Raw genomic sequence first — 25,787 nt, forward strand, 5'->3', positions numbered from 1 at the left:
AATTGAGGGTTGAGGGATATCAATACATATACATTAGATTAATGGACATGTGAACCATACTGGAGGATTATTTTTTTATTGGTATATAATGGTATAGTGACCCGATGATTATGTGACCCTATTACGTTCCATTACTTAAATTATAAATAAGTCAATAAGAACTTTACCAGTAATATCATGTTCTTTGAAGGAGTCGCTGTAGAGTTGATACTGGTTTGGACAATGCTTCCTTAGCCATTTGCACACATCGTGCTGAGTCCAAAACGCAACCGGCTTTGTTAATTTCACAATACTGGCCTGGAAGATGAAAGAAAAGGAAAAAAAAAGTGTTATTTCAAAAACAGGTGACATTTCATGTGTTAGAAATGTACTTAAACTGATTAACAAAGCAGGAAAGTGGTTGTAATGGCAGGCAAAGGGCCACTGTGTGGTTTATAAAGATGAACGTGGGCTGCTACTCATTAGCGCTGGCATTCAAACACAATCGCTCTTATCAGCTAGAAATAAATTTGTGAAATTTTAACGCAGTCTGAAAAAATAAAAATAAGAATGCGTGCACTTATTGAAAAAGAGTGAATGGCGTAATGATTGTAAAGAATTTATTTGTGGCCCGCGATCAATTTTATCTGAATAGATTGGGCATTCATACGTTGCAGGAATTATAAGTCATTTACATCTTAATTTTATTCTCAATTCTTTCTTGGCAAAAGGACATCCACTCTATTTCAGGCACAAAGCAACTCAGAGATATGAAAAGAAAACTGTCTTAGGGGCCCATTTATCAAAGATCGAATTTTGAATTCAGGTGAATTTTTTTTAATTCGAAAATACAAATCGACTGGAAGGATATTTAAGAAAACATTCAAATGTCTACTATTCAATCGAATGTTTCTGACCGGAAAATTCGAATCGTATTCAATTCGTATTCATTTAGTATGAATCGAGTTTTTCTCGAATGTCAGGAAGGCTATTTATATCTCCAAATGACTCAACGAACCTCTGCCGTGGACTTGTACATGAACTTGGCAGGTTCGAATTAGGACTGTTTCCATGGTCGAGGTGTGATATATCTCACATTCAAATTTGCATTCAAATAGGGGGATTAAAATTCGAATGTGTGAATTTTTAAACTTAAAAATTCAAATTCGATTTTACTATTTGACCTTAAATCTGCCCCTGGTGGATCATTAGGAACAGGAAAGCAAACCAAAACCAAAAGGGATTCGTTTATAGATATAAAGATAAAAAAAAACATAGAGTATAAAAGAAAAGAGTCCAGCAAACATGGGCAGCTGCAAGTTTATATAGTGAATAAAGTACCCCCTATTGTAAAATACAAGGATATTATAAGTTACCAAGGAGTTCCATGACCAAAGGTTTTTGTAACAAATACTTACGGTGGGGGTCGGCGGGGACCCGCTATGATGTTCTGCGCCGGTTCCTAGGGCGCGCACGGCGCGCCTCCTCGCGTCTTAAAGGCGCGAATTTTAAATGGTACTTAAATGAACATTTTCTTTTTGCAAACTGCCCGTGATAGGAGTTTGTTCCTGGTGCTTCCTGAGCTTTTGCTATTCCTGTTTTGGACCTGTTTTGATTCCTGTTGTGACCCCTTGCCTGGCTTTTGACTATTCTGACTTCTGGATCCTGACCCTTGCCTGAATACCAACTACCTCTTCTGCTTAACCCTCTGATTGACTTCCTGGTTTGACCCTTGCCTGCTTGACTACGTTTATTCTCTGCCTGCCTCGACCTGGCCTGATCTGAGTACTCTATTGCCTAACGCCTTGTACTACGACCTTCTGTCCAAAGACTTTGCTCTACAGTCGTACCCCTCTGCCTATCCAGAACCCTCATCTTGCACCTCTCGTTTAAGTCCAGGTGGCATCCAAGTAAGCCGAGGGCTCCTCCCGAGGCCCAAAGGCAGTCACACTACTGGTGAAGCACGAGCCGAGACCAGGGTGCCTGGTGTTTGTTCTGGTGTTGGGTGCCGACCGTGACAGTTTTTATACAGCTCATGGAACTCCAAGGAAAAAACTAGGGATGCACCAAGAACACTATTTTGGATTCGGCCGAACCCCCGAATCCTTTGCGAGATTTCCCTCCCTGCTCCTAATTTGCATATGCAAATTCAGATTTGGCCGGCCAGAAGGATTCGGCTGAATCTGAATCCTGAAGAAAAAGGCCAAATCCTGAACCGAATCCTGGATTCAATGCATCCCTAGAAAAAAAACAGTGGGCCCCAGGCCCTCATTGGCCCTCGCCAGCCCAGATGAGTTCCCCTAATTAATGCGGCACTGCTCGCGCATGCACGGGGAGGACCTAGTTTAAAAAACAGGAGGGGGCCCCCTGGTGACAGTCAGGAGGGCCCTTTTGGTTGTAGTCCCGGTGGAACCCCAATGCTCCAGTCAGACCCTGGTAAGAGCCCTTAGAGACTACAGATCCTATAATGCCATTGTGTCTTAATTAACAAGTGGGCAGCAGTGTGAGCAGCAATGGAAAAATTCTGGGATGGCAGTAAGGATTAAACATGTGACAATATTATTGGGCAGATACAAAAACAAGCATAAACATAGCGCCATCTATGAGCAACCTGGGCTGAATATGATTTGGAAGCACCAGTCCAACTTACAATTCTTCATATGAATATTTTTTTTTAACAGAGTTAAAAGAGAGTTCCTTCTTCCCTCTTCTTAAAGGAAAACTATACCCCCAAAATGAATACGTAAGCAACAGATAGTTTATATCAAATTGAATGACATATTAAAGAATCTTACCAAACTGGAATATATATTTACATAAATATTGCCCTTTTACATCTCTTGCCTTGAACCAACATTTCGTGACTCTATCTGTGCTGCCTCAGAGATCACCTGACCAGAAATACTACAACACTAACTGTAACAGGAAGAAGTGAGGAAGCAAAAGGCACAACTCTGTCTGTTAATTGGCTCATGTGACCTTACATGTGGTTTGTATGTGTGCACAGTGAATCGTACGATCTCAGGGGGCGGCCCTTATTTTTTAAAATGGTAATTTTCTATTTATGATTACCCAATGGCACATACTACTAAAAAAGTATATTATTATGATAATGGTTCTTTTACATGAAGCAGGGTTTTACACATGATGTCACGGTCGGCACCCTACACCAGAACAGATGCCAAGCACCTTGGTCTCGGCTCGACTTCACCAGTTAAGTGACCGCCTTTGGCCTCGGGAGGAGCCCTCGGCGTACTCAGATGCCACCTGGACTTAACGAGAGGTGCAAGGCATAAGTTCTGGCAGGCAATGGGGCACGACTGTTCTACAAGGATGCTGGAAGATAGGAATCCACAGGAACAGGCATCCACAGGAACAGGCAGGCCGGGCCAGCACAAGCAGTAGAATAGACAGATTAGACTTAGGATCGAGAGCGAAGAATAGTCGATGGCCAGGCAAAGGTCAGGTTGGAGAGGTCAGAATAATCACAGACAGGCAGGATCAGGATTGGAGAGTTCAGAGTAGAATTCAGGCAGGCAAAGGTCAAACACAATAGATCAGTCAGAAGAGGTAATTACAACACCCAGGAACAAGGCAAATTGAACCTAACAACGGGCAATACCTGAAAGCCAAATTCCCCTTTTAAACATTTGAATTTCGTGCCAATTGCGCGCTGGCGTCATCACGCCAGCGCGACTGCGCCTTTAAATAATGCACGCGCACGGCGCCCGCGCCCTAGAGGAACCGGCATAGGAGGAAGAAGGCAGCACAGCGGGCGTCCACGCCGAGGACGCGGCGTGGACCCCGCTGCTGCTAGACCACCAGGGTAAGTTCATTACACATGAGCTGTTTTTCTCAGTATCTTTTAATAGAGACCTACATTGTTTGGGGTGTATAGTTTTCCTTTAAATGTAAGCTGGACACTCACAAATTAAAGTAAATTATATATATATATTTGTTGTTTGCGCTGTATTTTCTGTATTATAGAGAAATCACAGATCAAGAATCAGTCTATAACTAAACAGCTTCACTTGACTGACAGTCACATTCTTGGCGAGATATAATAGGTGTCATTAATAAAGGTCTGTTTTACATTAATTATGATCTTAAATTAAATAATTGATCTTGAATTAAAAAATTACACCCCTTATTGTCCTTTCAGGCAGATCCTTTCAGGCATAATAAAGTACTTATGCTTTTAATTAGTGGGAGATATGTGTTTACATTGTAATATTATTTCACATGTCCCACAATAGCAACAGAAAACTTCAATTACACCCACAAACACAAAAAAACAACCGTGTAGATAAAAGGATCACAGAAAGAAGTGAATGTGACAGATTTGTTAATAGAAGTGGAATCATTTATCTAAAGGATAGCTGCTGACGATAAAAGGATTTATTATGTTCTTTATGTTACAGTCAAATTGAAATAAGAATATGAAAACAATGGTATTGAAACAAGTTCTGAATTCTTATGAAGCGGATGGATCATGTCTGAATCCCAAGGCAGGGCGCCATTCCATTCGCAGAGGTTGTTTTATAATCCATATTAAAGATAGAGTCTAGCGCTACTTTTCTGCAGTATATCAAATAATGACCTGAATTTGTCCTTTTCGCTTCATTTACACACAGCCACTATACTATTAACATTGCAGCTGAAATGTGCTTAACACAGGGTGTAGCTTCCAAGTCACGGGATTCTGGAGTGTAACTTTATACCATAACACAATTTTTTTGGGTAAATTGCAAATTGTGGTGCACGCCATTTTCCTGCATGTGTGCATATGGTGTCACTTCTGGCATGCGACGTCAATAAGGCCCAGTGGTGTAACTATAGAGGAAGCAGACCCTGCAGACGCAGGGGGGCCGGGGAACAGGGGAGCCTGGAATGTGGGGTCTGCTTCTAAAGTTAAAGGGATACTATCATGGGAAAAAACATTTTTTTCAAAATGAATCAGTTAATAGTGCTGCTCCAGCAGAATTCTGCACTGAAATCCATTTCTCAAAAGAGCAAACAGATTTTTTTATATTCAATTTTGAAATCTGACATGGGGCAAGACATATTGTCAATTTCCCAGCTGCCCCCAGTCATGTGACTTGTGCTCTGATAAACTTCAATCACTTTTTACTGCTGTACTGCAAGTTGGAGTGATATCACTTCACTCCCTTTCCCCCCCAGCAGCCAAACAAAAGAACAATGGGAAGGTAGCCAGATAGCAGCTCCCTAACACGAGATAACAGCTGCCTGGTAGATCTAAGAACAACACTCAATAGTAAAAACCATGCCCCACTGAGACACATTCAGTTACATTGAGATGGAAAAACAGCAGCCTGCCAGAAAGCATTTCTCTCCTAAAATGCAGGCACAAGTCACATGACATGGGGCAGCTGGGAAATTGACATAAGTCCCTATGCTGGTGGCCTTGTCTAAAGAGGTACTAACCCTTCCTGATCTCCTCAGTGGAGCCTCTGGCTACTCTACTAACTACCCTGATCATGACTCTTCTAGAGTGAGCTATCACAAACATTATAACACTTTTTATACCTACAGGGTCTACCTCCATTCAGACCCTTCATGCCTCCTCCACCAAGAGTGGGATCAAATAAGAAAATGCATGCAGTGCCTTTTCCTTTATAAACTAGGGAACCCTGACACCCTCTTTTACAACCTTCCCAGGGGACCTGAAATAAAGGTTGGCAAAACCTTTATCCCTACACATATATGAGCCTTTGTGTCTATTTTCTGGTGCAGAAGACTCCAAACACCCCAGGGGAGCAGTACCCTGATATTCACCCCCAATCTATAGAACAAAATATCACATATTTAACCTATAACAACAATTCTAGGCTCAGGTGGGATTAAGAGCCTTTAACTTGAAGTCTTTTTTTGTTAGTGTCGGGGCATGGGGGAAGCATGAAAGGAAAGAATAAAACCATAACCTTTGTTCATTTTAAATGCTGGAACTCTGTGTCTATTGGCATTTTATTTTGTGCATTGTCTGGTTAATATTTTATACAACAGCATCCGCACTCAAGGTGCATTTGTACATATTGATTTGAAACGTTCCTTTCGAACAACAATGGGTTTCAACCTTTTTAGGTACTGTATGCTTTCACTTCCATTCTAAGTAATCAAAATGGTTCCCTTTTATTCAGAGTGACTGCGTACAGTGTATTCTTTGTTATGCTGCCACGGGGTTTTAAGAGCCTTAAAAAAATATATTAAAAAGCAGTAGATCAGACGTGCAACCTAATTTCATGCTCTGTTTGTCCCTATTGTTCAAAGCAAACAGTATTCAGATCTCGAGGTCCCATGCTGAGACAAAACATCTCCACGCACAAACACATATTTCTAAGTACAGACATATGGCAACATTTATTTTTACCTTTTTATTGCTGCAATTCCTGTCTTATTTCAATTACGACTTACAAACAGAACATTTTTCTTTAGCATGGCTTCGGCAATCTTATATCAGGTGCCTTCACAATCTTAAGATGGCCATAGAAGTGCAGATTTACCTTTACATTGGACGGACGATCTTTCGGTGCCATCTCCCGACCTGCCGATAACCATTCAGATCAAATAAAGTAGTAAAAGAACAGATCAGCCGATGTTCTGCCCCTGACAGCAATCGTACGATAGTTATGTCCGACCAAAGCTGGTGACAGTCTCCCACTGATATCGTCAGATCGGCAATACATGCAGAGATATTATCGGTAGCCGACAGAAATGTTCTAACCTGTCTGATCACCTGAAACACCGATCGCCATGGCACAATAAATGTTGGGACACTCCACACACAGTCCGAAAATCGTACGAAACGGAGATTCTTACGATCGGATCTTTGCGTCTATGGCCAGCTTTAGAAACGGAGGGCAAGTAAGTCCTCCAACACCTAAATGACTTAATCAAGATCCTGGAACCCGCATGGAATGAGCATTTGAGGTTTGGTCTGCAAACCTTGATAAAAAAAAAGTACATCTGTGGAAGAGCATAACTTTAAAACCAAAAATATTAATCACAGAACATCCTACGTGTTTCAAAGAGGCCCTGTTTTATAGCACAGTGTTAACAGTTCCAAAAAGGTTCACAGCCATCAATAGTTTGCTAGTAGTCTTCCTTTTTTAGCATCTGGATAATGAAAAAAACAAAAAGGAAAAGTTTCTAAAGTTCCTCCCAATAATTTTGAGAATAGGGAAATGAAACAGTTTATTACCAGAACACCCCTTAAATCTAAGCCTCTAATCTAAGCCTCAAATCTAAGCCTCAAATGCGTCGGTAAGTGCAACTCTTCAGACAATTCCCCGGCTTCACTTCTTCAGACAGTCTAACGCAATCTAACTAAAGGTGCCCATACACTGAGAGATCCGCTCGTTTGGCGATGTCGTCAAACGAGCGGATCTCTCCCCGATATGCCCACCTTGGGGTGGGCAATATCGGGCTGATCCGATCGAGGGGCCTAGGGCCCAACGATCGGATCCTACGAATAGCAATGGGCGGTCGGATTGCGGGACCACATCAACAAATAGATGCGGCCGCGATCCGACGGGATTTTTTGTCCCATCCGATCGAGATCTGCCCAACTTTCAGCCAGATCTCGATCGGTGAAGCCCATCGGGGGGCCCCATACACGGGCCAATAAGCTGCCGACATGTTCTTAATAGCTATCAACCAAATTGGTTTGAACGATGAACAATATTGCGTCATTTTCCATCCACCTGGATGGCAAAATAGCACCTTCACTTTGGCGGACATTAGCTTTAAAAGGTAGATTTGACAGGAGTAATTGTAGGACCTTTAACAATATTGAGAATGGAAAGACCAGCTGCAATCTAATGGTTTTTAAGAAAAGTATGTTAATCCTTCTCCACCATGGGGCCACAAATACATTTTATATTTATTTCATACATGTATGTCTGTCTGTCTGCCGGAAAATGCCCTCTCTAAACTTGAAGAGGATACTTCCTTATAGACTCAAGTATGGGACACTTGGTTAAAGGTACACTAACATCAAAAAATAAAAGTGTTTTAAAGTAATTTAAATATTGGTAAAAGTTACGTGCTTGCTTTGGAAACATAACTATAGTTTATGTAAACAAGCTACTGTGTAGTCATGGGGGCAGCCATTCAAGCACAGGATACACAGTAGATAACAGATAAGTACTACTATAGTTTTTATAAACAAGCTGCTGTGTAGCCATGGAGGCAGCCATTCAAGCACAGGATACACAGTAGATAACAGATAAGTACTACTATAGTTTATATAAACAAGCTGCTGTGTAGCCATGGGGGCAGCCATTCAAGCACAGGATACACAGTAGATAACAGATAAGTACTACTATAGTTTATATAAACAAGCTGCTGTGTAGCCATGGGGGCAGCCATTCAAGCACAGGATACACAGTAGATAACAGATAAGTACTACTATAGTTTATATAAACAAACTGTTGTGTAGCCATGGGGGCAGCCATTCAAGCACAGGATACACAGTAGATAACAGATAAGTACTACTATAGTTTATATAAACAAACTGTTGTGTAGCCATGGGGGCAGCCATTCAAGCACAGGATACACAGTAGATAACAGATAAGTACTACTATAGTTTATATAAACAAACTGTTGTGTAGCCATGGGGGCAGCTATTCAAGCACAGGATACACAGTAGATAACAGATAAGTTCTACTATAGTTTATATAAACAAGGTGCTGTGTAGCCATGGGGGCAGCCATTCAAGCACAGGATACACAGCAGATAACAGATAAGTACTACTATAGTTTATATAAACAAACTGTTGTGTAGCCATGGGGGCAGCCATTCAAGCACAGGATACACAGCAGATAACAGATATGTACTACTATAGTTTATATAAACAAGCTGCTGTGTAGCCATGGGGGCAGCCATTCAAGCACAGGATACACAGCAGATAACAGATAAGTACTACTATAGTTTATATAAACAAACTGTTGTGTAGCCATGGGGGCAGCCATTCAAGCACAGGATACACAGCAGATAACAGATATGTACTACTATAGTTTATATAAACAAGCTGCTGTGTAGCCACAAACAAAAATAATTTTAAATTTCTGAATTTTTGTGCGAACAAATGTCAAATAGTGGCAAAAATTCAAATTTAAATGTTGATAAACCACCCCCAAAAAGTATGAACTTAAAAAAAATGCTGAACGATGAGCTAAATAATACAAATTACAAATTACTTTTTGACAAACTTGAATAAAGCTTTTTCTCAGAAAAAACTTGAATATCAGGAAGGCTATTAACATCTTCAAATAGGTCACTGGATCTCTGCCGTTGACTTCTACATGAACTCGGCAGGTTTTAGGTGGCGTACTATTGAATTTGAGTTTTTCCCATGGTCAAGGTACGATAAATCTCGAATTCGAGTTTGAATTATTTACAACTCAAATTTGTGAGTTTTGACCAAAAATCCAAATCGAAAATTTGAATCTACCCTTTAGTGTCACTGACATTCTGGGCCTTTAAAAAACTGCACATCTAACACTGCTTATATCTCAGAAACCGCTAAAAATGCATGTAAATTGTAATAGAGATCAGAGGAACTGAATATATATCAATTCTTTTTGTTGGGTTAATATTTTCTTAAATGGTCTATCTATAGAAATAAGTCAAATCAGAATGAGAATTTTCACAAAAAGGCTAAAAATTCGCAAAACGGCGCTGGCATCTCGTTTTTGAAGCCGGGGGCCTTTTTTGACGCCGGTGAATTTTCGCCAGCGAATTTTCGAGCCCGTTTTCAAAATGTATTCACTGGGGGTGAATAAATTCACCCATCACTAGTTATGTATGACAATGTCTTATATTAAAGGAATCCTGTCATCGGAAAACATGTTTTTTTCAAAACGCATCAGTTAATAGTGTTACTCCAGCAGAATTCTGCACTGAAATCCATTTCTCAAAAAAGCAAACAGATTTTTTTATATTCAATTTTGAAATATGACATGGGGATAGACATTTTGTCAATTTCCCAGCTGCCCCTGGTCATGTGACTTCTGCCTGCACTTCAGGAGAGAGATGCTTTCTGGCAGGCTGTGGTTTTTCCTTCTCAATGTAACTGAAGGAGTCTCAGTGGGACATGGGTTTTTACTATTGAGTTACCAGGCAGCTGTTATCTTGTGTTAGGGAGCTGTTATCTGGTTACCTTCAAATTGTTCTTTTGTTTGGCTGCTGGGGGGAAAAGGGAGGGGTGATATCACTCCAACTTGCAGTACAGCAGTAAAGAGTGATTGAAGTTTATCAGAGCACAAGTCACATGACTTGGGGCAGCTGGGAAATTGATAATATGTCTAGCCCCATGTCAGATTTCAAAATTGAATATAAAAAAAATCTGTTTGCTCTTCTGAGAAAAGGATTTGAGTGCAGAATTCTGCTGGAGCAGCACTATTAACTGATTCGATTTGAAACATTTTTTTTTCCCCCATGACAGTATCCCTTTAAATTAATTTGAGAAATCACTGAAATACAACTGAAGTGCCATTATTATGTTTCCATATATTCCATACTTACATATATTCACTTTGAATTGACTGCCATTAAACTTGGTATAGAAAATAAGAAATCAAATGGATTTGTTTATTTTTAATTGTGAAGGCAGATTAAGATATAAATTAATAGGTTTTATGTGTTTTAATGAAAATGTATTTCGGGGCTGCCTATAGACAGATTAACAGCTGGGGACGTGATATATTAGACAAATTCATTATCACTATATGTAAGTGCAAAAAATAATCTGTAAACTAATGCAAGGGGAAAAAAAAGGCTTTCAATGTGATTGCTTTAATTATAACAACTTCTTAACACCAAAGACTTGTTTGTGTCACAGTGGTTTCTTACATCATAACGTCTTCAGCAGAATGAAGGTTTGTAGAATGTATGAATATTACACATGCTATTTTTAAACATGTTATTAAGTGCAATAGACTTAGTGCAATAGTTTCCCAGCTGCCCCCAGTCATGTGCTCTGATAAACTTCAGTCACTCTTTACACCCCTCAGCAGCCTAACAACAGAACAATGGGAAGGTAACCAGATAGCAGCTCCCTAACACAAGATAACAGCTGCCTGGTAGATCTAAGAACAACACTCAATAGAAAAATCCAGGTCCCACTGCGCAACATTCAATTACATTAAGTAGGAGAAACAACAGCCTGCCAGAAAGCAGTTCCATCCTAAAGTGCTGGCTCTTTCTAAAAGCACATGACCAGGCAAAATGACCTGAGATGCACCTACACACCAATATTACAACTAAAAAAAATACACTTGCTGGTTCAGGAATTAAATTGTATATGATAGAGTGAATTATTTGCAATGTAAACAGTGTCATTTAGAAATAAGAACTACACCATAAAAATCATGATAGAATCCCTTTAACATGCACAAGCCTTAATGAATGCAACAGTAAAAAAAAAATCCCATCTATTGATTTCTGTGAAATATAATGAAAATAGTAGAAATGATTCTTTAAAATGAAAAAGGAGCATCTTCAGCAAGACAAACCCTATAACAAATGTTCTCAAAATATGTATTTGTTCGTATAATGTGTCTGTAGGGGGGGGGCATTGATTAGAAGAATCTACAGTTTTTTTGTGGTTAGATAGGATCCATTCTGTAAAAATCTGATTTGTTTTTAATGACAATTGATCCCATGCTTATTTCCCATTCCCATTCATATATCATTGATCTGTTAGGAAATCATTAATAACCCTGCAAATAAAATCACTGCCTGTGAAAGGCAGCATGGAAATGTAAAGTTGGCATTGTGTTTTTTTTTAATGTTTGAAGAAGCTGGATTTCTTGGAGATTTCTGGTTCATTAGATATAATTACAAACATTTCTCTATATACCCAGCATATCTATAGCTCACAATACAAACATTGTCAAAAATGTAACGTTGGCATTGTGATTTTTTAAGGGATGCACCAAACCCATTATTTTGGATTCGGCTGAACCCCTGAATCCTTTGCGAAAGATTCAGCCGAATGTAGCACCGAATCCGAATTTTCATATGCAAATTAGAGGTGGGAAGAGGAAACATTTTTTACTTCCTTGTTTTGTGACAAAAAGTCCCACGACTTCCCTACCCGCCCGTAATTTGCATATGCAAATTAGGATTCAGATTCGGTTAGGCCGGGCAGAAGGATTCGTCCGATTCTGAATCCTGCTGAAAAAGGCTGAATCCTCGCCAAGTCCCTAAGTGAATCCTGGATTCGCTGCATTCCTAGTTTTTATTAATGTTTGGAGAAGTTGGATTTCTGGTTCATTAAATATAATTACAAACACTTCTCTATATACCCAGCTCTATATAGCTCACAATACATAACACTTTCAAAAATGTAAAGTTGGCATTGTGTTGTTCAAAACTTCCGGGAAGCTGGATTTTTTAGAGATTGTATACAAACATTTCTCTATACTGTATACACAGCATATCTAAAGCTCCCAATACAACATCTCACCAAGCAAATGGGTATTTACCTAACTTGACCCGCCTTAATGATGAGCCAAATAGGATTGATTCAGTAGTTGACTGTCAGGTTTGGCCACAGGTGTGTGACTGGCAGATAGAAGCCTATGTGCTGTGTAGGGTAATGCAGGATCAGGGTGATCTGATAACATCAGATAACATTATGAAGACAAAATACACCAGGCCAGTGGTCAGAGGCAGGCGGCTAGCAAGGAGAGACCATTAAACAGGCCAGCAAGGTCTGGACAGGCAGCAAACAAGGGAAGTCCGATAGGCAGGCCGAGGTCAGGGGCAGGTTGAAGACAGAGGATCAGGCAATGGACAGGAATGAGGGCACCAGAACAATGCAAGGACTCAGAGCTCGGAACAGGAATCAAGGTAGGAATCAAGGCAGGAATCAACAGGAAAAACAACATAATAAGCTTGGGGCTTCAATGATCGAGCAACTGGGAGTTGCAGGGAGCAGGCTTATAAAGGCCCCTGATTGCTTGATCAGTGATAGATGTTGTTAACGGGTTGGGAGGAGGGCACTATGTGGAAAGGAATGTTAGAGACTAATTATGGAAACTAGTCAAACAAGAGTTACAATAGATCCTTCCAGTGGATTACTGAGTTAATGCAGGAGTAGATAATCACAGAAAAAAGGGTTTGATTACTGGCATATCCTGATATTGATTCAATATCCAATGATCCAATTAGATAAGCTGGTGTGTAGACCTAGGGTAGAAATGCATCAAATCAAAGTTTGGGTGTGAAATTTAAGCAAATCGCAGCAATTTCCTGGGATTTCTTCAGTCAAACTGAATCCAAACCCTTAAATTCATGTAACTTTAAGGCTCTAGACAACCAAATACAACAATGTTTTGTTCATAGGAAACCACAGATTTAAATATGAAAATGAGGATTTGTTTGAGTATTTGGATATTTCCTGGAGGATTCGCTGAATGTAAAAAGTATGGATTCATTCAATCACTGCTCCTGGGAGAGGACGCCATCCACAGCCAATATGGTTCTACCCAATGAGATTTGACAAACTTTTTAAGAGACATGTTAAGGTGTTCAGCCATCATTTTGTCCACATGCATTGAACCAAAACTATGTGGCTGTTTTGTTAACTTTCAGATTTTTTTCATGAGTTTTAGCGCAAAAATCTTGCATGTGAAGAATGGTTTTATAACAAGAAGTTTCCAATATTTATTAAGTGTAAAAACCACAAAAAAAACTCTAATGCAAAATGACGCCATCAAATAGCTGTCAAAATCATTTAATCAACGGGAGCTGCCCTTAGCAAATTGTAAAATATTTAGTTACTTTGAGGTTTTAGAGTTATTCAAAGTTTTTGCTTGTGAACGCACAAAAAATTCAGAGTAAACAAGGATTTTAAGGTTAATAAATAAAGAAACATTTCTGCTTTTTTAAATTGAGAATTTATGTACGGTAGACAAAAAACTCAAAATTTACACAAATATAAGTTTTTATATATAACCCCCTTATTAGAGGTCGAGTCAGTAGTGAATCTTTGATAATGTATGGCCAGCCATTTCCTAATATATAAACCGCTATTACATAAACATCACCATTTAGGGAAATTTATTAAGGCTCAAATTGGAAATTTGAATTAGAATTTTTGGTCAAAACTCGAGTTGGGTATAATCCAAACTCAAATTCGATATTTATCATACCTGGACCCTGGGAACAATTTCGAATTTGACTATTCGCCACCTAAAATCTGCCAAGTTCATGTAGAAGTCAATGGCAAGAGGTCCAGTGACCCATCTGAAGATGTAAATAGCCTTCCTGACATTCAAAGTTTTTTCGGATAAAAAACTCGATACGAGTTTAGTCGGATTCGAATTTGATTTTCGGGTCAGTAATATTAGTCCTAGATATTCAAGTTTTTCCTTAAATAAGATACTATTTCAATTTTGAGGTCATTCGAGTTCATCCGAGGTAAAGAAAACTCTAAAATTCGACCTTAATATCTAATCAGACAGTACAGAGGGCACATTTACTAAGGGTCGAATATCGAGGGTTAATTAACCCTCAATATTCGACTATCGAAGTTAAATCCTTCGAATATCAAAGTCGAAGGATTTACCGCTATTCGTTCGATCGACCGGTCGAAGGAATAATCGTTTGATCGAACGAAATTCCTTTGATCAGAAATTAGCTAGAAAGCCTATGGGGACCTTCCCCATATGTTAACATCGATGCTCGGTAGGTTTTAGGTGGCGAAGTAGGGGGGTGAAGTTTTTTTTAAAGAGACAGTACTTCGACTATCGAATGGTCGAATGATATTTAGTTCGTTTCGAAGTCGAAGTCGAAGGTCGAAGTAGCCTATTCGATGGTTGAAGTAGCCAAAAAAATACTTCGAAATTTTTCCATGCGCCCCTACATCTTTGTGGACATTCTTAAGGTATTCTTTGAATTTTCTTATAATACAAATCCAAATATAAAACAACCCCAAATCGGGTTGGAAAGAATTGTTTGAACAAAGTCATGTTTACAAGTCTCATGTAACTTCAGATCATTTATCATTTAATGTCTTTGTCAAGAAAACCCCATTAATGAAACCATCACCTCTCTTGCAGTTTTACAAGAGAAGACAATCTATGACACGGGGAGAACCGGTAGAATTCTATTTCACAGGTGATTAACAAAACAATTTCCTTTTACGAAACATCAAGGAGAATGTTCTTGAGGTTTAATAAATATGCGGCATATTTTTGCTGCATGAGCAAATAGTAAAAATGCATAATTATCAGACATAGCATTACTCACACCGTCAAACAAAATCAATTTATTTAGCAGATTAAAGCAATTGTAAAAGTGTGAGGTTAATCGCTTCCATTTTACACAAGGTATTTCCAACACAATTCACAATAGCCGCAGAACACCAACATTAATTATGTGGATTCCGGACATAGTAGGGAGACAATTTTTGCAAATAAAAGCATTTCAGTAACAGAATCAAGTTTTCTATCAACTGACACAAAAGGGATTATCCCTGGTTTTCCTTAAGTCTGGGGCCTCACAGTTGCATTCAGTAGATCTAATATAAAACTGTTCTCCACAAGCAAAGCTATTCTTTGCTATGCCAAACGTTGAATGAAAAAAAGGGGTTACTGTAATGGCACCCATTCTTATACAAAAATAACTGTTAAAAAGTTTTGTGAGACAGCAAAATGATAACGAATACCTAAGCATTATCATAGCTGCCTCCTTGCAGGTGTTAAAAATAAAAATGCTAAAGTAGGCGGCACAGGGTAAAAAAGGAACTCCTAATATAATAATAAGAATATCCTTTAGAGAGCTTGAAGCTTCCCCAATTACATCATTCGAATCACTAGCGCTAAAGGGCTTGCCTCAGAAGAGAATAATTTCCAAAATATATAAAATCATTAATGAACCCCCCTTTAATTCGGGGTATAAACATTCATACAAGAGAAAATGGGAAAACAATATTGGAATGGAAATTTCCTTTGAAGACTGGTCACGCATATGGATAAATGCTAAAAGGGGGATCACTTGCACTAAGCAAAGGGAACATATTTATAAAATAATGATTTTCTGGTATTTAACCCCAGTTAGGCTACATAAAATTTTTCCCACCACACCAGAGACGTGCTGGAGAGGATGTGCAACACCGAGGACTTTGAAACATTGAAACAGTGGATAATAGTCTCTGGGAAGGGAGTGTGACTGTGGGATAGCAGGTATAGTAGGGAGAGATGGTGCCTATAGTAACAGTGGGGATAATAGTCTCTGGGAAGGGAGTGTGACTGTGGGATAGCAGGTATAGTAGGGAGAGATGGTGTCTATAGTAACAGTGGATAATAGTCTCTGGGAAGGGAGTGTGACTGTGGGATAGCAGGTATAGTAGGGAGAGATGGTGCCTATAGTAACAGTGGATAATAGTCTCTGGGAAGGGAGTGTGACTGTGGGATAGCAGGTATAGTAGGGAGAGATGGTGTCTATAGTAACAGTGGATAATAGTCTCTGGGAAGGGAGTGTGACTGTGGGATAGCAGGTATAGTAGGGAGAGATGGTGCCTATAGTAACAGTGGATAATAGTCTCTGGGAAGGGAGTGTGACTGTGGGATAGCAGGTATAGTAGGGAGAGATAGTGCCTATAGTAACAGTGGGATATTAGTCTCTGGGAAGGGAGTGTGACTGTGGGATAGCAGGTATAGTAGGGAGAGATGGTGCCTATAGTAACAGTGGGATAATAGTCTCTGGGAAAGAAGTGTGACTGTGGGATAGCAGGTATAGTAGGGAGAGATAGTGCCTATAGTAACAGTGGGATATTAGTCTCTGGGAAGGGAGTGGGATAGCAGGTATAGTAGGGAGAGATGGTACCTATAGTAACAGTAGGGATAATAGTCTCTGGGAAGGGAGTGTGACTGTGGGATAGCAGGTATAGTAGGGAGAGATGGTGCCTATAGTTACAGTGGATAATAGTCTCTGGGAAGGGAGTGTGACTGTGGGATAGCAGGTATAGTAGGGAGAGATGGTGCCTATAGTAACAGTGGGATAATAGTCTCTGGGAAGGGAGTGTGACTGTGGGATAGCAGGTATAGTAGGGAGAGATGGTGCCTATAGTAACAGTGGATAATAGTCTCTGGGAAGGGAGTGTGACTGTGGGATAGCAGGTATAGTAGGGAGAGATGGTGCCTATAGTAACAGTGGATAATAGTCTCTGGGAAGGGAGTGTGACTGTGGGATAGCAGGTATAGTAGGGAGAGATGGTGCCTATAGTAACAGTGGATAATAGTATCTCTGGGAAGGAGTGTGACTGTGGGATAGCAAGTAAAGTAGGGAGAGATGGTGCCTATAGTAACAGTGGGATAATAGTCTCTGGGAAGGGAGTGTGACTGTGGGATAGCAGGTATAGTAGGGAGAGATAGTGCCTATAGTAACAGATATTAGTCTCTGGGAAGGGAGTGTGACTGTGGGATAGCAGGTATAGTAGGGAGAGATGGTACCTATAGTAACAGTAGGGATAATAGTCTCTGGGAAGGGAGTGTGACTGTGGGATAGCAGGTATAGTAGGGAGAGATGGTGCCTATAGTTAAAGTGGGATAATAGTCCCTGGGAAGGGAGCGTGACTGTGGGATAGCAGGTATAGTAGGGAGAGATGGTGCCTATAGTAACAGTGGATAATAGTCTCTGGGAAGGGAGTGTGACTGTGGGATAGCAGGTATAGTAGGGAGAGATGGTGCCTATAGTAACAGTGGGATAATAGTCTCTGGGAAGGGAGTGTGACTGTGGGATAGCAGGTATAGTAAGGAGAGATGGTGCCTATAGTTACAGTGGGATAATAGTCTCTGGGAAGGGAGTGTGACTGTGGGATAGCAGGTATAGTAGGGAGAGATGGTACCTAAAGTAACAGTAGGGATAATAGTCTCTGGGAAGGGAGTGTGACTGTGGGATAGCAGGTATAGTAGGGAGAGATGGTACCTAAAGTAACAGTAGGGATAATAGTCTCTGGGAAGGGAGTGTGACTGTGGGATAGCAGGTATAGTAGGGAGAGATGGTGCCTATAGTTACAGTGGGATAATAGTCCCTGGGAAGGGAGCGTGACTGTGGGATAGCAGGTATAGTAGGGAGAGATGGTGCCTATAGTAACAGTGGGATAATAGTCTCTGGGAAGGGAGTGTGACTGTGGGATAGTAGGGAGAGATGGTGCCTATAGTAACAGTGGGATAATAGTCTCTGGGAAGGGAGTGTGACTGTGGGATAGCAGGTATAGTAGGGAGAGATGGTGCCTATAGTAACAGTGGGATAATAGTCTCTGGGAAGGGAGTGTGACTGTGGGATAGCAGGTATAGTAAGGAGAGATGGTGCCTATAGTTACAGTGGGATAATAGTCTCTGGGAAGGGAGTGTGACTGTGGGATAGCAGGTATAGTAGGGAGAGATGGTACCTAAAGTAACAGTAGGAATAATAGTCTCTGGGAAGGGAGTGTGACTGTGGGATAGCAGGTATAGTAGGGAGAGATGGTACCTAAAGTAACAGTAGGGATAATAGTCTCTGGGAAGGGAGTGTGACTGTGGGATAGCAGGTATAGTAGGGAGAGATGGTGCCTATAGTTACAGTGGGATAATAGTCCCTGGGAAGGGAGCGTGACTGTGGGATAGCAGGTATAGTAGGGAGAGATGGTGCCTATAGTAACAGTAGATAATAGTCTCTGGGAAGGGAGTGTGACTGTGGGATAGCAGGTATAGTAGGGAGAGATGGTGCCTATAGTAACAGTGGGATAATAGTCTCTGGGAAGGGACTGTGACTGTGGGATAGCAGGTATAGTAGGGAGAGATGGTGTCTATAGTAACAGTGGATAATAGTCTCTGGGAAGGGAGTGTGACTGTGGGATAGCAGGTATAGTAAGGAGAGATGGTGCCTATAGTTACAGTGGGATAATAGTCTCTGGGAAGGGAGTGTGACTGTGGGATAGCAGGTATAGTAGGGAGAGATGGTGCCTATAGTAACAGTGGATAATAGTCTCTGGGAAGGGAGTGTGACTGTGGGATAGCAGGTATAGTAGGGAGAGATGGTGTCTATAGTAACAGTGGATAATAGTCTCTGGGAAGGGAGTGTGACTGTGGATAGCAGGTATAGTAGGGAGAGATGGTGCCTATAGTAACAGTGGATAATAGTCTCTGGGAAGGGAGTGTGACTGTGGGATAGCAGGTATAGTAGGGAGAGATGGTGCCTATAGTAACAGTGGATAATAGTCTCTGGGAAGGGAGTGTGACTGTGGGATAGCAGGTATAGTAAGGAGAGATGGTGCCTATAGTTACAGTGGGATAATAGTCTCTGGGAAGGGAGTGTGACTGTGGGATAGCAGGTATAGTAGGGAGAGATGGTACCTAAAGTAACAGTAGGAATAATAGTCTCTGGGAAGGGAGTGTGACTGTGGGATAGCAGGTATAGTAGGGAGAGATGGTACCTAAAGTAACAGTAGGGATAATAGTCTCTGGGAAGGGAGTGTGACTGTGGGATAGCAGGTATAGTAGGGAGAGATGGTGCCTATAGTTACAGTGGGATAATAGTCCCTGGGAAGGGAGCGTGACTGTGGGATAGCAGGTATAGTAGGGAGAGATGGTGCCTATAGTAACAGTAGATAATAGTCTCTGGGAAGGGAGTGTGACTGTGGGATAGCAGGTATAGTAGGGAGAGATGGTGCCTATAGTAACAGTGGGATAATAGTCTCTGGGAAGGGACTGTGACTGTGGGATAGCAGGTATAGTAGGGAGAGATGGTGTCTATAGTAACAGTGGATAATAGTCTCTGGGAAGGGAGTGTGACTGTGGGATAGCAGGTATAGTAAGGAGAGATGGTGCCTATAGTTACAGTGGGATAATAGTCTCTGGGAAGGGAGTGTGACTGTGGGATAGCAGGTATAGTAGGGAGAGATGGTGCCTATAGTAACAGTGGATAATAGTCTCTGGGAAGGGAGTGTGACTGTGGGATAGCAGGTATAGTAGGGAGAGATGGTGTCTATAGTAACAGTGGATAATAGTCTCTGGGAAGGGAGTGTGACTGTGGGATAGCAGGTATAGTAGGGAGAGATGGTGCCTATAGTAACAGTGGATAATAGTCTCTGGGAAGGGAGTGTGACTGTGGGATAGCAGGTATAGTAGGGAGAGATGGTGCCTATAGTAACAGTGGATAATAGTCTCTGGGAAGGGAGTGTGACTGTGGGATAGCAGGTATAGTAGGGAGAGATGGTGCCTATAGTAACAGTGGGATAATAGTCTCTGGGAAGGGAGTGTGACTGTGGGATAGCAGGTATAGTAGGGAGAGATGGTGCCTATAGTTACAGTGGGATAATAGTCCCTGGGAAGGGAGTGTGACTGAGGGATAGCAGGTATAGTAGGGAGAGATGGTGCCTATAGTAACAGTGGATAATAGTCTCTGGGAAGGGAGTGTGACTGTGGGATAGCAGGTATAGTAGGGAGAGACGGTGCCTATAGTAACAGTGGGATAATAGTCTCTGGGAAGGGAGTGTGACTGTGGGATAGCAGGTATAGTAGGGAGAGATGGTGCCTATAGTTACAGTGGGATATTAGTCTCTGGGAAGGGACTGTGACTGTAGGATAGCAGGTATAGTAGGGAGAGATGGTGCCTATAGTAACAGTGGGATATTAGTCTCTGGGAAGGGAGTGTGACTGTGGGATAGCAGGTATAGTAGGGAGAGATGGTGCCTATAGTAACAGTCGATAATAGTCTCTGGGAAGGGAGTGTGACTGTGGGATAGCAGGTATAGTAGGGAGAGATGGTGTCTATAGTAACAGTGGATAATAGTCTCTGGGAAGGGAGTGTGACTGTGGGATAGCAGGTATAGTAGGGAGAGATGGTGCCTATAGTAACAGTGGGATATTAGTCTCTGGGAAGGGACTGTGACTGTAGGATAGCAGGTATAGTAGGGAGAGATGGTGCCTATAGTAACAGTGGATAATAGTCTCTGGGAAGGGAGTGTGACTGTGGGATAGCAGGTATAGTAGGGAGAGATGGTGCCTATAGTAACAGTGGATAATAGTCTCTGGGAAGGGAGTGTGACTGTGGGATAGCAGGTATAGTAGGGAGAGATGGTGCCTATAGTAACAGTGGGATAATAGTCCTCTGGAAGGGAGTGTAACTGTGGGATAGCAGGTATAGTAGGGAGAGATGGTGCCTATAGTAACAGTGGATAATATTCTCTGGGAAGGGAGTGTGACTGTGGGATAGCAGGTATAGTAGGGAGAGACGGTGCCTATAGTAACAGTGGGATAATAGTCTCTGGGAAGGGAGTGTGACTGTGGGGATAGCAGGTATAGTAGGGAGAGATGGTGTCTATAGTAACAGTGATAATAGTCTCTGGGAAGGGAGTGTGACTGTGGGATAGCAGGTATAGTAGGGAGAGATGGTGCCTATAGTAACAGTGGGATATTAGTCTCTGGGAAGGGACTGTGACTGTAGGATAGCAGGTATAAGTAGGGAGAGATGGTGCCTATAGTAACAGTGGATAATAGTCCTCTGGGAAGGGAGTGTGACTGTGGGATAGCAGGTATAGTAGGGAGAGATGGTGTCCTATAGTAACAGTGGATAATAGTCTCTGGGAAGGGAGTGTGACTGTGGGATAGCAGGTATAGTAGGGAGAGATGGTGCCTATAGTAACAGTGGGATAATAGTCTCTGGGAAGGGAGTGTGACTGTGGGATAGCAGGTATAGTAGGGAGAGATGGTGCCTATAGTAACAGTGGATAATAGTCTCTGGGAAGGGAGTGTGACTGTGGGATAGCAGGTATAGTAGGGAGAGACGGTGCCTATAGTAACAGTGGATAATAGTCTCTGGGAAGGGAGTGTGACTGTGGGATAGCAGGTATAGTAGGGAGAGAATGGTGCCTATAGTAACAGTGGGATATTAGTCTCTGGGAAGGGACTGTGACTGTAGGATAGCAAGGTATAGTAGGGAGAGATGGTGGCCTATAGTAACAGTGGATAATAGTCTCTGGGAAGGGAGTGTGACTGTGGGATAGCAGGTATAGTAGGGAGAGATGGTGCCTATAGTAACAGTGGGATAATAGTCTCTGGGAAGGGAGTGTGACTGTGGGATAGCAGGTATAGTAGGGAGAGATGGTGCCTATAGTAACAGTGGGATAATAGTCTCTGGGAAGGGAGTGTAACTGTGGGATAGCAGGTATAGTAGGGAGAGATGGTGCTATAGTAACAGTGGATAATATTCTCTGGGAAGGGAGTGTGACTGTGGGATAGCAGGTATAGTAGGGAGAGACGGTGCCTATAGTAACAGTGGGATAATAGTCTCTGGGAAGGGAGTGTGACTGTGGGATAGCAGGTATAGTAGGGAGAGATGGTGTCTATAGTAACAGTGGATAATAGTCTCTGGGAAGGGAGTGTGACTGTGGGATAGCAGGTATAGTAGGGAGAGATGGTGCCTATAGTAACAGTGGGATATTTAGTCTCTGGGAAGGGACTGTGACTGTAGGATAGCAGGTATAGTAGGGAGAGATGGTGCCTATAGTAACAGTGGATAATAGTCTCTGGGAAGGGAGTGTGACTGTGGGATAGCAGGTATAGTAGGGAGAGATGGTGTCAGTGATAGGGAGGGAGTGTGGATGTCAGGTGGGGAATATGTAGTGGGATCTCTGGAAGGGAAGTGTGAGCAGATGGTGCCTTAGTAACAGTGGATATAGTCTCTGGGAAGGGAGTGTGAATGTGGGATAGCAGGTATAGTAGGGAGAGATGGTGCCTATGAGTAACAGTGGGATAATAGTCTCTGGGAAGGGAGTGTGACTGTGGATAGCAGGTATAGTAGGGAGAGATGGTGCAATGGATAATAAGGGAGTTGCTGTGGGATAGCAGTGTTAGTTTATAGTAAAGTGGATCTGGGAAGGGAGTGTGACTGTGGGGTAGCAGGTATAGTGGGAGAGATGGTGCCTTATAGTAACAGTGGGATAATAGTCCTCTGGGAAGGGGAGTGTGACTGTGGGCAGGTATATTTGGTGCCTATAGTACAGTGGATAGTCTCTGGGAGGGAGTTGAGCAGGTATAGTAGGGAGAGATGGTGCTATAGTAACAGTGGGTATAGTCTCTGGGAAGGGAGTGTGACTGTGGGATAGCAGGTATAGTAGGGAGAGATGGTGCCTATAGTTAACAGTGGATAATAGTCTCTGGGAAGGGAGTGTGACTGTGGGATAGCAGGTATAGTAGGGAGAGATGGTGCCTATAGTACAGTGGGATAATAGTCTCTGGGAAGGGAGTGTGACTGTGGGGATAGCAGGTATAGTAGGGAGAGATGGTGCCTATAGTAACAGTGGGATAATAGTCTCTGGGAAGGGAGTGTAACTGTGGGATAGCAGGTATAGTAGGGAGAGATGGTGCCTATAGTAACAGTGGATAATATTCTCTGGGAAGGGAGTGTGACTGTGGGATAGCAGGTATAGTAGGGAGAGACGGTGCCGTATCAGTAACAGTGGGATAATAGTCTCTGGGAAGGGAGTGTGACTGTGGATAGCAGGTATAGTAGGAGAGATGGTGCCTATAGTAACAGTGGATAATAGTCTCTGGGAAGGGAGTATGACTGTGGGATAGCAGGTATAGTAGGGAGAGATGGTGTCTATAAGTAACAGTGGGATAATAGTCTCTGGGAAGGGAGTGTGACTGTGGGATAGCAGGTATAGTAGGGAGAGATGGTGCCTATAGTAACAGTGGATAATAGTCTCTGGGAAGGGAGTGTGACTGTGGGATAGCAGGTATAGTAGGGAGAGATGGTGTCTATAGTAACAGTGGATAATAGTGTCTGGGAAGGGACTGTGGCATAGAAGGTATAGCAGGGAGAGATGAAGGCAAAACAGTAGAATAAATTGTAAAATTATAGCAGATACAGTCGAGAGAGACTAGCAATAGGGATATGTCTGGAAAAGGACTCCAGATAGCCTTGGCTTTATAAATATAGCCGTGTGGATGAATTCATTGTAAACAATGATTAAGGTTGCAGGAAATATATTAGGTGAATAGTATAATAAACTTAGATGACAATAGTGCCTCTTTCCTACAGTATTTTGGTGGGCTACGTATACCAATATTCACCAACACCATCCATTACACGCAATCTATACAGATGATAACGTTTGCAGCAGGTACTTCGGAAATGGAGAAGTAGGTTATAATGTCTTCCACTTTTATAGAGAAAGCAGCAAGTTGTTGGCTCATATGAATATTCTTGATAAAAGTGATTTTGCCATTTTACTTTTTTGTAAAAATGATCCCGGTGCTACTCAGTAAAACACTGTACTTCCAAGCTATTTATTTGGTAATAGACATATTATGGTATTTATAGATTTGAGCAGAAGAACCAGTAACACAATTCTCCTTATAGCAATCATTCTGAGACTATCATGAAAAGACAATTTGAAATCCCGGTTGAACCAAAACAAATGAGCAAAGTTTATCGCTAATAGGTCAAGTCAAAAATACTGTAAGTAATGCAATAAACTAGAAGAGGATACTTTAAAGCAAACTGTCCCGTTTGTCCTCGTTTGTACTGGGAAGTCCCGTTTTTCTCTGCACTGAACAGCCAGAAAAAGAAACAATGTTTCTTACTTAATTGGCTTCTGGCAGAGATCCCAGAACAGCCACAGCAGCAGATAAGATACTTTTGTAACAATTTTGAGATAAGCAAATAAGTAATTGTAACAATATAAGATAACAGGTCCCTTGGGAAACGTTGACTCACAGCTTAAAGGGCAATTCACCTTCATTAGCAAAACTGTAATAACTGAAAAAAACAAAGAAATATGTCCAAACTTTCATAACCTGCCAAATTTTGTAAAATGAACATGGTAATTAGGGGGTGTGGCCACAAAAAAGGGAGTGGTCAAACAATTTTGCCACGCAGCATGCGTCAACTTTTTTGTCCCTCTTTTTATTTCCAAAATGTTGGGAGGTATGTTTAAAGGAAAAGGAAAGCAACTGTGGCAGTTTATAGATTAGCTACAATAGTGCAAGCTAGAATTCTGCAAAATGCTTTACCGTACCTGAATAAACAGCTCTAGAAGTTCTCTCTGTTTGTTTAGGATAGCAGCTGCCATATTAGCTTGGTGTGACATCAATTGATGTCGGAGTCTCTCCCTGCTCACTCATTGCTCTGGGCTCAGATTACAGCAGGGAGGGGAGGAGAGAGAGAGGAGCAAACTGAGCATGCTCAAGCCCTAGCCCTGGAGGTTTAAGCTGAAAACAAGAAGTCTGATACAGAAGCCCATGAGTACACAATAGAAGGAAAGAAATGTGGTGTTTCTTTTGACAGAGGACTCAGAGCAGCATTATTTTGAGGGTTTACTGGTGTATTTATATAGACCTTTCTGATAAAGCTTACTTAATTTTAGCCTTACCTTCTCCTTTAAGACAAAATCATGCAGGAAAACCATGAAATACAAGTTAAAAAAAAGGCACTGAGAAAGAAAAAACAGAAGACATAGGAAGTTCTGGCGAGGACTACAATGGTGAGAGAGGTAAAGACATTAAACTCCAGCACTTTACAGAAACTTGAAAGTGAAAAATGGAAAGTGTCAACAGATGGCAAACAGCTGGATCCCTATGACTCTGGGAATCGTCAAGAGAGAAATAACAATAAAGTTCAATCAGATGTACATCAGTGTTGAAGGCTGATAAGGATCACTTGACATGTTTAGCTTGCTCATTTATTCAACTGCACAATAGCACTTCAGATCAACTTGCTGGGTACTTTATGCCTCACCTCCTGGACCTTTTTGGCTGCCTGATGCTAATTGTACTTTTTCAATTCCTTTC

General features: G+C 41.5%; 1 protein-coding gene across 3 annotated transcripts in view; it reads right to left on the reverse strand.

The window, feature by feature from the left end:
* The window catches only part of samd12.S (sterile alpha motif domain containing 12 S homeolog), a 352,270-nt gene that overhangs the window by 245,293 nt on the left and 81,190 nt on the right, over nt 1-25,787 (reverse strand). For all 3 annotated transcript variants that reach the window (XM_018223916.2, XM_018223914.2, XM_018223917.2), the window contains exon 3: nt 168-297. In XM_018223916.2, coding sequence (XP_018079405.1) covers nt 168-297 — 130 coding nt within the window. The remainder of the gene's footprint in view (nt 1-167; nt 298-25,787) is intronic.

Source organism: Xenopus laevis, chromosome 6S (genome assembly GCF_017654675.1).
Source record: "Xenopus laevis strain J_2021 chromosome 6S, Xenopus_laevis_v10.1, whole genome shotgun sequence".
Classification (NCBI taxonomy): Eukaryota; Metazoa; Chordata; class Amphibia; order Anura; family Pipidae; genus Xenopus; species Xenopus laevis.